This window comes from Larus michahellis, chromosome W (genome assembly GCF_964199755.1).
Source record: "Larus michahellis chromosome W, bLarMic1.1, whole genome shotgun sequence".
NCBI lineage: Eukaryota > Metazoa > Chordata > Aves > Charadriiformes > Laridae > Larus > Larus michahellis.
This window is the reverse complement of record NC_133929.1, coordinates 8,295,630-8,309,351: the sequence shown is the minus strand read 5'-3', so window position 1 is coordinate 8,309,351 and position 13,722 is coordinate 8,295,630. Positions and strand designations below refer to the sequence as shown.

At 35.8% G+C, this 13,722-nt stretch overlaps 1 protein-coding gene across 1 annotated transcript in view; it reads right to left on the bottom strand.

The window, feature by feature from the left end:
- Window positions 1–13,722, bottom strand: part of LOC141735629 (tubulin-specific chaperone A) — a 64,953-nt gene that overhangs the window by 12,075 nt on the left and 39,156 nt on the right. The window contains exon 2 of the mRNA XM_074568678.1: window positions 2,853–2,958. Coding sequence (XP_074424779.1) covers window positions 2,853–2,958 — 106 coding nt within the window. The remainder of the gene's footprint in view (window positions 1–2,852; window positions 2,959–13,722) is intronic.

The window sequence follows — 13,722 nt, the reverse complement described above, 5'->3', positions numbered from 1 at the left end:
GATACCTCAGGCTCTTCCCACACTCACAAGCCTCAAGATAAAAGCATGAGATGGGAAAGGATGTTATTTATGTACGGGACAAATCAACAACCTCAGAAATACAGAAAACTACTGGTTCCTACCATTAGTCTGCATTCATAAGCAACTACAGTGAAAAGTTTCTATTACAGATAAAATATCATGAAGCCTTGTGTAAAGTCTTCATATATCGAGAACCATTAACAATTCTGTAGAAACTAAGGCTTCATTTAAAAAAAAAAAAATCCACATGGAGGTACAACTGCATTGTTTGCTGCTACCAGTCAGGAGTCTTCATGACCCTCTACAGAAACTATATGCAGAATTCACACCTGATAGAATACATCAAAAGTCTCTTAATACTTTTTTATTTCCCCTAACTTGTACAAACCTGTTTTGTATAAAATAGTTTAGTTTTTATTAAAATTGTTTTCAATTTAGCATTTTATTAAAATACTTAATAACCCTTTTTCCTAAGTGTCTTGTGGTTGAAGATAGTGTGATTCTGAGATAAAAAATTTATGAAAATATTTTCTTTCATAGTATTTTCCCCCCAAATACTGCTCTTCTTTTATTATGTTTTTTTATGACAATAAATTGTTATAAGCTTTCCCCTAAATTTTAAACTTCTCATCTGCCTTTTGTAGACAAAAAAACAGATTGGTGGGGTTTTTTTTGTTTGGGGATTTTTGTTGTGGGTGGGGTTTTTTCTTGTTGGGGGGTTGTTTGTTTTAATTTGGTTTTTTGTTTGTTGGTGTGGGGGTTTCTCTTTTTGTGGGGGTTTCTCTTTTTGTTTTTGGGTTTTTTTTTTGTTGTTGTTGTTGGGTTTTTTTTTTAATAAGCTGTAAGTGATGGGAAAGGAAGGGCTTCCCTGCCCCATAATGCTAGCAATTCTTTCCTTGGGATATACTACCTACCACAAGTAGATCTCACCCAGCTTGGATTCAGCTGAAGTACATTAGTTGAGACACAGCAAGTAATGCAAATACAACATGCACACAGGACAATGGTAATATACGGGGTCTTCAAGTTATATTGTTGGTCAGAATATACCAGCACTGCGAGCAAACAGTCCTTTTTGTTTCTCAGCTACTGAATCTGCTCCTCATTAAATTTGTCCTTCTAGACAGTGCAGGTGAAGGCTAATATCTAACAAGCGCCAACTACCCTAGTCAGTCACTGCCTCAGCTAGAGATCACTTGAATTCACAGGAACCAGAAGGTGCCTAATTGTATAAGGAGTTAGGAGAATATACTGAGTCAAACTATTGTTCTACAAAGGGACCGATTCCTCCTTACAAACCAGACGCACCCTAAAGTCTACATATGCTTTAGGAATGGCATTATTAATTTTAAAGTAAGTTTTTCCTTAGACACTTCTGTACTGTTAAACCATATGTTCTACTGCAGAGATGTAACTAGAAAGCTAAATGAGAATAGTAGTACATTAAGAGGTAAGTAATGCTTTTAAGCATCCCTCCCTCAACTCTGGATTGATTTGTATATACATATCTGATTTAGCTGATACCTCAGCTAAAATAAGTTAAAATTATTCTCATAGTCTCAAATGACTGAATCCATTCCCATCTCCCAAATGCTATTTTTCATTACTGAAATAAAGTCTATAACCATATTTTAAAATAAAGTCATTGGAGGAATTGATTGTTTTCAAAGTGGATTGGGCAATTTCTGAATGAATCAAGACTATTTTCTCTTTGAAGGCTTTTGTCATTGGTCTCTGAAAATACCTTCAAGTAGTGTGTAACATTTCATTTCACAGCAGAAGTTAATGGCCTCTGCTGTTTTTGACTTTGATGATATCTTGCCAGGTCAATGTGGAAATACCACAGTGCAGTCAAATAATCTGATGAATGGGGGACACTAAAAATGGGAATTGCATTCATTAGCTCTTGTTAGCACCAGCAGATCTTCAGAAATACTATTTCTGTAGGAACTTGGAGTCTCAGCCTGTGGTAAGGCAGAAGACAGCTCAGCTCTATAAATACAACTCTTTATTTGTATACAAATTCTTTATTTGTATTTCTTTCTCATGGCATAATGAAAGCAAGGCAGGACATGCACACATGAACTGAAATCTGAACTTATTAAAAAAGTTGTTTTAGTTTGTTCTAAAAGGGCTTTCTCCTAGCTTGTTTTCATTTATTTTTATATTAGGATTTATTTAACCTATTCTTCCATTGTTTGACAATGAAGATGGGAGAACAGTAGGTTTTATAACACGAAGTCACCAGACTATTGAAACAAGTGAAAATAATTTTAATTTACAGTTTCAGTTTCTGTGAAGATTTAAGAGAAAACATCTGGGAAATGCTTGGTAAAACATAGTTAAAAGATAACATATTTAGCTGAAAAAGAACATAAAGGCCAGTTAAACGCAGACATTCCACACTTAGGTAAAGAATATAAACGAATCTCCCAAACCCAAGCCTTCTCTCAGTGACAAGGAAACTTGACACTCCTCCTTCCAAAAGGGCATGTACCAACTGTCTGAAACAATTGTCTTTTATGGGGAACCTTCCAAGAAAAATTCAATCATATTGTAGTAGTGACTCTAAACCATACCCATTGTTAGTGAGTGATAGCCATCCTGACACCAAATGCTAAACAATCCAGTCTCCTTATAATTTAACAGTTCTGGAAGAAAGGAAATTTCTACAAATGCATATTATGACTTTTATAATCAACAGGATTTTAGTCTAGCACTTACATAACAGGAGTCTGGAAAAAGGTAGAGGAGATTCTTTTATTTAAGGATGACTATGATTAAATTAGAGCAAAGAAGGATTTTATAAAACAAGTTTTAGGATAGTTTACCTGCTTCTTAATTCCATAATCATCACATGCTTCAGCTTTCATTTTTTCAATCTTTTCTTCTTGCTGTTTTGCTTCTTTTTCATACATAACCTTTTCTTTTGCCAATCTGCAATTAAACCAAGTGATTGTGTTAATCTGGTTCTATTATGGTAAAACGTTATGCCACTGAAAACAAAAAAAACCCCTGAAAGCTGCAGCCCTATAAGATAATATGCAGTTTTATAAAAAAAGGCTCTTAACCACTATAAAAACTGCATCTAGGAAATGCTGAATTTAGCTATAATTTATAATAATTCTTATAAGAATTATTTCAATTAAAAATATTTTTAAAGATTCTGTGTGGTCTTATCCATACAGAATATCCTAAAATAGTTATATACTGGTACTTCATTTCAAATACATAATAGAAACAGATAAGAAGCTGCCTTGTAGATCTGGATGACTGCTAATGAAGACAGTAGTAGAGGAGAAAGCTATCTCTCTATCTCAAAAAAAATTCTCTGATAGTTTTGTGAGTAACCTATATTGGCTGTTATAGTCATGTGGCCTTTACTCTTTCCTATTCACTACTAAATAACACCACTGCACCTGCACCAAAAAAATGACAGACATTCTTCTTAGTAGTAACTCTGGAAAAAAGTTATCATGTGTAAATGAAAAGAAAAAGCACTTTCAGGTTCACAAACTATGATCCCAAAATGGTTTGTTTGTTTTGTTTTTTACTGATCACAACTGTATGTCATGCCATTAAATGCAATATTTCCCATATTAGTTTTTGTACAAAATAATGAAAAGTAAAATTCCCAAATAACACAGTAGCCTCATAGTCTTGTGTTCCCTAGAGTATTTTCTCCATTTACCTTGATGCTGGTTTTGGAGTTACAGACAAAAGTAACAGTTCTATAATTTACATTATAGCAATTTTCTTTATGGCCTTATTTTTTACAGGGAAAATAATCCATCTTTTAATCCTAATAATGGACCCATATTTGGGAAGCAGAATGCTTTTTGCTAACAAGCGTAGATTCAAGAGTAACGCAAGAAACTTTGAAGATCAGAAGGGAATATTAAAGTAGTCTAGTCTGATGTCCTGCAGTAATTTTTACATTGCAATTCCATTATCAGGCTTAATTATTTGCTGTTATTGCAATTTTGCTGTTACATCTCCTACTTTGTCACGTATGTTCATTATGTATATGTTGGATTACATAATGCTAGATTCAAACCAAAACATCCTTCAGGATCTAGAGAATGATGAAGTAATTCCTGATTAGCTAATTCAAGACACAAAGAAACACCAAGGAAAATCCTTCCCCAAACAAGAACGAGCCTATATCAGATCAGCCTATATTAGATAAGATTGTTTAAGGAAAACTCAACAGCCAAAAGAACATAATCAGATCCAAGAAGCAAAGAATATTATACAAATGAAAAGAGAATAAAGGTTTTGTAGAGAGCTTCTTGGTCACATTATCACATCAGAGCAAATTAATTCCTAATTTGTCACAGTTAAGTGCTCTACTAGGAGTGCTGCTGAGGATGGACAGAACAGTACTGGGTTGATAAGAATCTTTCGTGAACTGAAGCCACCACAAAAGCGCCACTGCAATAATATCTTGAGAAAAATTCCAAAGAGAATATGCTGATATTGCAACAGCAGGAATTCTCCCTGCTTTTGATAGAGTTTATATCATCAAAAATTGTTTTGCCAAAATAGCCTTAAGCTGTGGTTTCACAACAGTTGATCTATATTGGGCTGTGGCAACACTCACCTGAACTGGTTTCAACCCCCATGGAATCACACCATCAAAGAGGGCCTTATAAAGGAGCAGTGTGTAAAGCATGTAGTGTAGGTATCATCTAGGCCAGTTTCTACAAGTCAGCCAAGTACTAGCTTTGAAAAACAGTACTGGGGAAAGACAGCAGCCTAATTACTACTAATAAAGATACTAAATCAGGTGCTGTAATTCCAACTACTGGAACTATCTCCAGTATTAGCATTATCAAATATTGATTTAATAGAGGATGAGTTAATTGTTTGATCAAGGCTGCTTGATTTAATTCCAGACAGTATTATTTGCTTTGCTATTTTTAGGTTCCAAAAAAGTTAATTTGAATCAACCTGTGAGACAGCTGGTTTTTTTGAATGAGAACAGAAAATTCCCTTGAGGAGCAGGGGGAGAGAGAAATGATTAAAAGCAGTTTTTATGTTGATTCATTTACTAAAGTGTGTATGCTATCAAAACTAAAGGCAACTTGCATTGCTAAACCCAGCATTTTTAATTATTTTAATTTTTAGCTAGAACAAAAGGCACAATGTTTGTCACTACTTATGTTTTCGCACTATGTTTTCACACTCACATCTCCCTCTATGCATACTAATTTTTCAAACTGACCGCTATTCAACTTTGCTTATTTTTGTCAAAAGGTAAAGGACTGCATGTTTGGGCATAGTTTAGAACTAAGTTTTAACTTGATTTTTTGCCCACATTTCTCAGATCTGGATGCTTAATAATTACATCCGTATTTATCTACCTACTTCTATTTCTGTATTAATTGTACATTTCAGAAGCAGAACTTGAAATATTCTGCTTTCAAAACAGGTTTCATGTAATGTTTCCAGAAATATGAGACACTTTTTCCATTGCATTTTGTTCAGTAATCAGAATTGTCCAATTTAATGTTCCATTTATCATTCATAAGATTAGGATGCTGATATTAATGCTATTAAGAAGTTTTGATCTGAAAACATTTTCTGTAGTAGATCCTTCCTCTAGATGCCATGAAGCTATTTCTATTGAATACGTAGCTTGGGAAATGCTAAATTAAAACAAGCTATTGATTTCAAAAGGAAAGTCAAATTTCATAATGGAGCAATACTATCCTTTAATCACCTCTTCCTTAAAAATTTCAGCAGAACTCTACAGAAAGATAGCTACATGATACTTTGTTCCTCTCTTCCCCCTTCATCCTTTGTCTATCTAGAAGCAAGATTCTGGTTTTGGTTTGGGTTCTGGTTTTGGTTTTGGGGGGTGGGGTGGTTTTTTTTTTTGTCCCCTTCCAGGTTAAAATGAATACTAAACCAGAATCTTTATATATGGTGTGATCGTACACAGTGAACAGAGTACGAATAGCTCAGTAGGTACCACAAAAAGGCAGACAATAGCTTGTTGCATTTCAAGTACACGGGTCATTTATAAATAGAAAAACCTGCAGCCATAAAAACTACTACAGGCATAACTTTAGCAGACATTTTACAGTGTCATACAAAATATAAGCTACAATAACTTTAATCCAAAATAAAAAAAAGGAAACAATGTAGATTATTTATCATAGTTATACTTGCCTGTGCTGGTTTTGTCTGGGATAGGGTTAATTTTCTTCACAGTACGTAGTATGGGGCTATATTTTGGATTTGTGCTGGAAACAGTGTTGATAATACAGGGATGTTTTTGTTATTGCTGAGCAGTGCTTACACAGAGTCAAGGCCTTTTCTGCTCCTCATACTGCCCCACCAGTGAGTAGGCTGGGAGTGCACAAGAAGTTGGGAGGGGACACAGCTGGGACAGCTGACCCCAACTGACCAAAGGGATATTCCATACCATATGACATCATGCTCAGCAATAAAACTATGGGGGAGGCTGGCAGGGGTGTGTGTGTGTGCGCTCAGGGACTGTCTGGGCATCGTTTGGTTGGTGGCAAGCAATTGTTTTCATTTGTATCACTTGTTTTTCTTGGGTTTTATTTCTCTCTCTGTTGTTTTCCTTTTCATTACAATTTATTATTATTTCAATTATTAAACTGTTTTTATCTCAACCCACAAGTTTTCTTACTTTTACCCTTCTGATTCTCTTCCCCCATCCCACTGGGGGGGGAGTTAGAGAGCAGCTGTGTGGTGCTTAGCTGGCATCTGGGGTTAAACCATGACATTGTCATATGTAATAAGCCTTTATTCTACAATAAGCATTTCCTTAAATTATTCTCTTGTTTTTAAACAATTCTGTCACCTAGTATCCATCTGAAACCCTACAGTTAGCCTTATTTCAGCTACACAATATCCTGCATCCTATAATAGCTCTGTAAATAAATCAAACATTAATCAACAAAAAGTTCTATACGTTGAAAGGCACACTGTATTAAGAAATATTGTCAGCTCTGTGACCAGTTCTCTCAAATCTGATTGCCAAAGTTAGAAAACTAAATAATGTTCTTTTTCTTTTCTTCTCTTTGGTAAAAACAAGCCTGTTTTTCGGTAGTAGTCTATAAACAGAACTCCTATGGACACCAATAGGAGAGAAGGGCACTCACCCTTTTTAAAAGAAAAATCTTAACTTTGCTCACAAAATAGAAATTTTAGTCCTTCATGCACTCAAGGTAAAACATTTTGGCATGCATGACAACATGTATCCTCTCAGCTACCTTAAAATGTTATTTTATTTTTCAAATTCTTCTCAAGTGCAACTATAACATATGATAAGTAAGTGGAAATTAAGTCACCAGAGATATTGCCTTCAGTATAAAACAGAACTTTAGTTGAAACGAGTAATTTAAAATGCAATACACAAAAAAACCATAGAGGACAGTTAAGAATAACAAGGACTAAGAAATTCAACCTCTCAGCATTTTGTTTATATTTATTTATGTTACAGTTAAGCAATAATAACATACCTGTAAGATGTATTCTGTATTATCAGAATAAAAGGATTAATTTTGGTATACCCCAAGTTCAGGGTGAATATTCCATTCAGAAAAGTCTCTACAAAGCTCTATAAAGTATATTATAATGCAAAGGTATCACACTGATCAGCACAAAACTGACGTAAAAAATAACTACAACTTTGTTTCAACACTTCAAAAAAAGTCATTGTTGTCTCCCCTCAAACTCAAAAAGGTAGATGACTACATTTATTCTTTACAACGTATCACTTGGATAGACTCGGATATTGAGATGTATTTTATACAGACGTAGTTGGAGAGAGTGATAAGGTCTCCCCCTCCCCGGGTCCTGCACTTGGGTCACAACAACCCCATGCAATGCTACAGGCTTGGAGAAGAGTGGCTGGAGAGCTGCCCAGCAGAAAAGGACCTGGGGGTGTTGGTCAACTGCTGGCTGAATATGAGCCAGCAGTGTGCCCAGGTGGCCAAGGCCAATAGCATCCTGGCTTGTATCAGGAATAGCGTAGCCAGCAGGACCAGGAAAGTGATTGTCCCCCTGTACTTGATACTGGTGAAGCTGCACCTCAAATGCTGTGTTCGGTTTTGGACCCCTCACTACAAGAAAAACATTGAGGTGCTGGAGTGTGTCCAGAGAAGGGCAACGAAGCTGGTGAGAGGTCTGGAGAACAAGTCTTATGAGGAGTGGCTGAGGGAGCTGGTGTTGTTTAGCCTGGAGAAAAGGAGGCTGAGGGGAGACCTTATTGCTCTCTACAACTACCTGAAAGGAGGTGGGTGTCAGTCTCTTCTCCCAAGTAACAGGTGATAGGACAAGAGGAAATGGCCTCAAGTTGCACCAGGGGAGGTTTAGATTGGCTGTTAGGAGAAATTTCTTCACCGAAAGGGTTGGAACAGCCTGCCCAAGGAAGTGGTTGAGGCACCATCCCTGGAGGTATTTAAAAGACGCGTAGATGTGGTGCTTAGGGACGTGGTTTAGTGGTGGACTTGGCTGTGTTAGCTTTATGGTTGGACTCAATGATCTTAAGGGTCTTTTTCCAACCTAAATGATTATATGAAAACTGAAATTAGACTTCATATAGTTGAAAACAAAGTTATTGTTAGCTTTTTAACTTGAAATATTTCACAGAAGCCTGACATTGTGTGTGTACATTTCTTGAATTCTTGGTGGAGATTTTTATGTTGTGTGCCAGAGGCACTGTATAAAGCCAAGAATTTTTCCGTACTCATTTGCTGTGTACAAAGTTTGTTTGTACAAAAATATAAAGCATTGCCAGAGTAACGGATGGAAGTACCAAAATAAACATTTGTTTTGATCTTTTACTGTGTCCCCAAACCTCTGACCCAAACACATTTTTATCCCATAAAGTGTTTTGTCAATGACATGCAATTAGAGGTATTACCTGAGACTCTGCTCTGCCTTTTCTATTTGTAGAAGGGTGATATCAAATATACTCCAATTTCTGTCTCCATGTTTGTGACAGCTCTAAACTACAGCCAGTTTTATTTTTATACCAACACTATAAATCCAGTCATTTGCAATCCATCTGCATGTTCATTAGCTGCAAAATATAGTGGTTCTGCTCATTCTACTAATCTCCTGTCTTTACACCATTTATTTGATACTTTTGCTGCTGTTCCTCCACAAAATACAATGCTGCCCCTCCTAAGATTAACTGATCATCAATTTAATCCTAATTTGGACCAAGTCAAGTAGTAAATGGACCACTTTTGCTCGATTGTTAGTGAAATGTGTGCAAGCACATTGATAAATTTTGATTATTTATCAGTTATCACCAAATGAAGTAAATCTACTGAATAATTTCTAGCCTGATTGCTATAATAAAGTTTGAAAAATATTGCTATTGATAATGATTCTCACTAATAGTCTTTTCTGACTGCAGTTGCTGGGATGTCAGCACAACAACAAATAATTCATTTTTCATAACATCATCTGTGTATGCCTCAGCAATCCTTCATTAATCAGTTACATTATGGGGCCGCTCCTCCGTAATATGTGTTGCTTTGCTCAGGGAGCCTAAAACACTTTGTCATATTTTATGTCAGTTACCAGTAATTTTAATAGCCTTCCATCAAGGAATCTTGTAATAGTTAGCATATGCTACACTCAGTGTCTTAAAGCTCCTTGAGATGAGTTAGTTATATTGCAGATACAGTTGTGTTTCGTAATGTTGTCTTTGGAACGTAAATAATAAAACCACAAGGTAACGAAAAACATCCCTTGATCTTAATTTCTTATTGCACAGTGTCACTTATATGAAGGGTGGAGCTGAGCTTATGAATGTGCCAGTATGTTTTCCCAAAGTTAATGGAAAAGCCACTCTCTAGAAAATGGAAAGAAGAATTAGACTCAACACACATTCAACTACTCTAATACTGTATTTTTGAGCCATGTGCCAGTTCAAATGACAAAACTAAATTGATGTTGTTATTTTATTAAGGGTATCCATTGGGTAAGGAGCTAACTCAAGTGTGCAAAACTGTAGAAAAGCCATGCACAGTATTTTTAGCTTCCAAAGAGGAGAAAGGAAGCAGTGGCAATGCTTCATTTTACTTTGCACTGTGACTGCAGATCTTGCACAAGGTTACACTTCAGTAAGCGTGCACCCAGCACTATTGCAGAATTATAAATGGTCTGGAATAGAGGCCACTGTTCATTGAATTCTATTTCACTAGAAGAATATACTATCACTGAATAAGACAGATTTCTTTATTATGTGCATGAAATCTATTTTTTTTTCAGGCATAAGCAAGTCATTATTCAAACTTGGTAAAAGTATTTTAAACCAGTGATAAATATCTGGGTTTGTACAACAGATAACACAAAAAGTTTGGAATTGTTACCAATGTATGTATTTTACATAAAATTAGTATTTATTTTGCACATTCCTCTCTCACAACTTACCTTGGGGCTACAGAGGCTAAAGAAATTAGGTTCCCATTTCCTCCCTTTCTGCTCACCTTCAGACCAGGGCATGCATTGTGCAGAATGCTGATGTTCAAAGACAGCAAGTCAAGAATTTGGAATTTCTTAAAGCACAGGCATGATGTTTTAAACTTAACTATTCCACACTATTTCCTCTTGTACACACAGGTATTCTGGGTGAAGCATTAGTAGTCAAAGAGAATCTCCTTTAGCAATTTATCTTATTTAAAAAAAAAAATCACATAATTGCAATGTGACTTAAGAGTTGTTATATACTGCATATTCTTGCTAAAGGTTAACATCTACTTTGCTAAGCTCACATGATCTTCACTTAAAAAAAAAAAAAAGGTCTTACTCATTTTGACCTAAGTCACCTGAGCAGGCAGCAGGCAAGGCAGCAAACAAGCCACTCCAAAGGCTCCCACTACTTCCATCACAACCACAGCTTTCAGTTTTCAATAAAAAAGAAGAAAATGTTTTACTGAATTTTTCCATTTTCAAAAGTGTATATACACCAGCAAGAGAAACGTCTAACTTAGGTCCATTCTATATTGAACCTTGTGTTGAAAGGGACACCGGGTATTTCTCAAATTCCTGAAAAGACTGTGTTAGGAATTTATTTTGACTCCACATTTGTGACAATTAAACAGAACTAGATCTATTAATCTGACTTATCAGAGATCCTCTGAGCCAGTTCAAGTGCTTTATGGTTTTCATGTGTTGATATTTTACACTGGTGTCATTCTTTAGAAGTTATATTTGCCAGGCAAGCACACTTCCCATTCTCTCCAAGGAGTTTGGCCACTATGTTTCCTACAGCTCTCCCTCCTTCCTGACATAGTGTTAACAGCTGCCAGAATTCATGGACATGCACAGGAACATCTTAAACATCTATGTGACATTAAGGTGATGGGTACTTTCCTATGCCAAAGCTTATGGAAAATATTATTTGGAAGGCTTATGATCAAACCAAAGTGTCACAGCCTCAAAAAAAAAAAAAATCGCTTCATTTTTACTGTATACCTAACATCCACCAGTTCCTAAATGGGCCAAGAAGAATCTTCCTCTAAATTACATTTGCAAACCACTGCCCATAGTTTTATAACATAAAAAGTACCTGTAAGGATGAACTGTTCTGAAAGCAATCGGTACTTTCTTAAACCACCTACAAAATGCTGAAAAGTCTTTGAGAAGTGGCTAGAAGAACTTTCTCAGTCCAGTTTTGCTCAAGAAGTCTACAAAAGATCCAAACATGGATCTGTTCTTTTTATTCTCTACATGCTCTCAGTATGCATAAAGAGAACAAGTCAAACTGTTAAAGTAATTTCTTCAGGGAATCTGCAGCAAGACATCCACAACCAGCTAGAAGTACAGGACCATTCCAGCACAAGCTGTTTCATCTCCTCCTCCCCCAGAACTCCAAAGCCTCAATGACTCCACCTATAAAAAATGCTCTCTACTTCAGTACCACTTTAACTTTCTTAAGTCTTTAGATATTTACCTTTTTTGGTTGGTTTGTGGTTTGGTTTTGTGTTTTTTTCTTTTTTTTAAATTATGGAAAAGAAATTAGAAGTTCCAACTTTATTTCCATCTTCGAAAGGAAAGCATTAAGGTATTAGTGGCAAATATTAGATTTCCCCAATCAAACAATGATATTTTTTTCTTTTATTAAAACTTTTTAATAGGTACAAAAATACAGATATCTATTAATGTAGCATTAATGAAATGAAAAGTCTTACAGAAAAACAGTGATAATTATTTTTTTCTGTTGTATTGAATCTGTAAGATAACCTTACCTTAACCTGATTTCAGAATAGGCATAGGAAACATAAGAAGCCGCTCTTATGTCTACCTGAAACCTTCTGAAGCTGACTGTAGCTTACTTTGATTAAACTGAGAAAAAGATTATGAAAAATAAATTGTTTTGAGCACATAAAATAGGGTACAGCCTGCCATTTATGTACATTTTGAATTTTAAATACTGGCTTAACTGTAATGACTTAAACTGACTATATTTAGACAGTGATTAAACAACCTAGAGGCTGAAGCAACAAAATTAATCAAGGGTTTTTTAATCTCCAAAACAATTGCTTCTGACAAAGTGCACCGTGTATATTTTGCACAAAAAGTAAACTTGCCATGCTAAAAAAAAAAAAATTAAAAACCCCCAAAACTACATAATGTTATTCTTTGGAAGCTTTATAAAGAAAAAGTGGGGGGTTTTCCCTTTAAAAGATTTGCCACTATAGCCTGTTTTAAACAAAGATTTACAAGTAATTTTTCCTGATAGTTATTAATTTTTCCAGGGTACTGCAGGGTACAGATTAGCACCAATGCAAATTTATATTGAAAATAATTTCTGTCACTGATGACTGTCATTAATGTCAATATGATGACTCGTACTAGCACTCATATCACCAAGAATTCACTTTTTCTTCCACACGAAAGTGTTTACTAAAACCAAAAGATCTCCAACCTAACTTTCCTTAAGATAAAGCTAATGGTAGCCTGTGCATAGGAAGAGATGCGTGCCCACTTTAAAATACTCGCACGCTTTCCTCTCATAGGGATGCAGCAGTGTTTAAAAAAAATAATTACTTATGTAACCTAAATAATTTTTATTTCTACTCTACTATATTCTGCCAGAAAGAAAAAAACTCAGTAATTTTGCTTTTATTATTTTTTGTATCTCTTTCCCCTCTGATTTGATTTTCTGCTTTGGGAATATTTGCCCTTTGGCCACAAAGTTTTTTCTTCACGCTTCAATCTTTATCCTAAAGTTTCAAGGTAGAGCCTCAAATTTCAAGATATTAATGATTTTTAAAAAATTAACAAGATGATTGCTATAAAAAAATAAGTTATTTAAAGAGGCAAGGGAATCTTTGGCAGCAGGCTGGCCAACTTGGTGAGGCAGGCTTTAAACTGAAGGGCTTGGGGTGTGGGGTCCAAGGTGACATGCTCATGTCATCACATGCAACTGGGGAATAAGCCAGGCCAACCAGAGCAGTGACAAATGTTCCTTAGCTGCCTCCCAAGATGATATCCAGAAGGCCAATCACCTCAAGGGTGTGAATGGCTGTGGTAGATCCTCTTGCACCCCTCCAGGGAAACCTGCATGCTTGATTACCTCTCTGAAATGCCTGTACACCAACGCACGCAGCATGGGGAATAAACAGGAAGAACTAGAGATCCGTGTGCAGTCACACTGCCACGATCTCATTGCAATTACTGAGACATGGTGGGGTAGCTCGC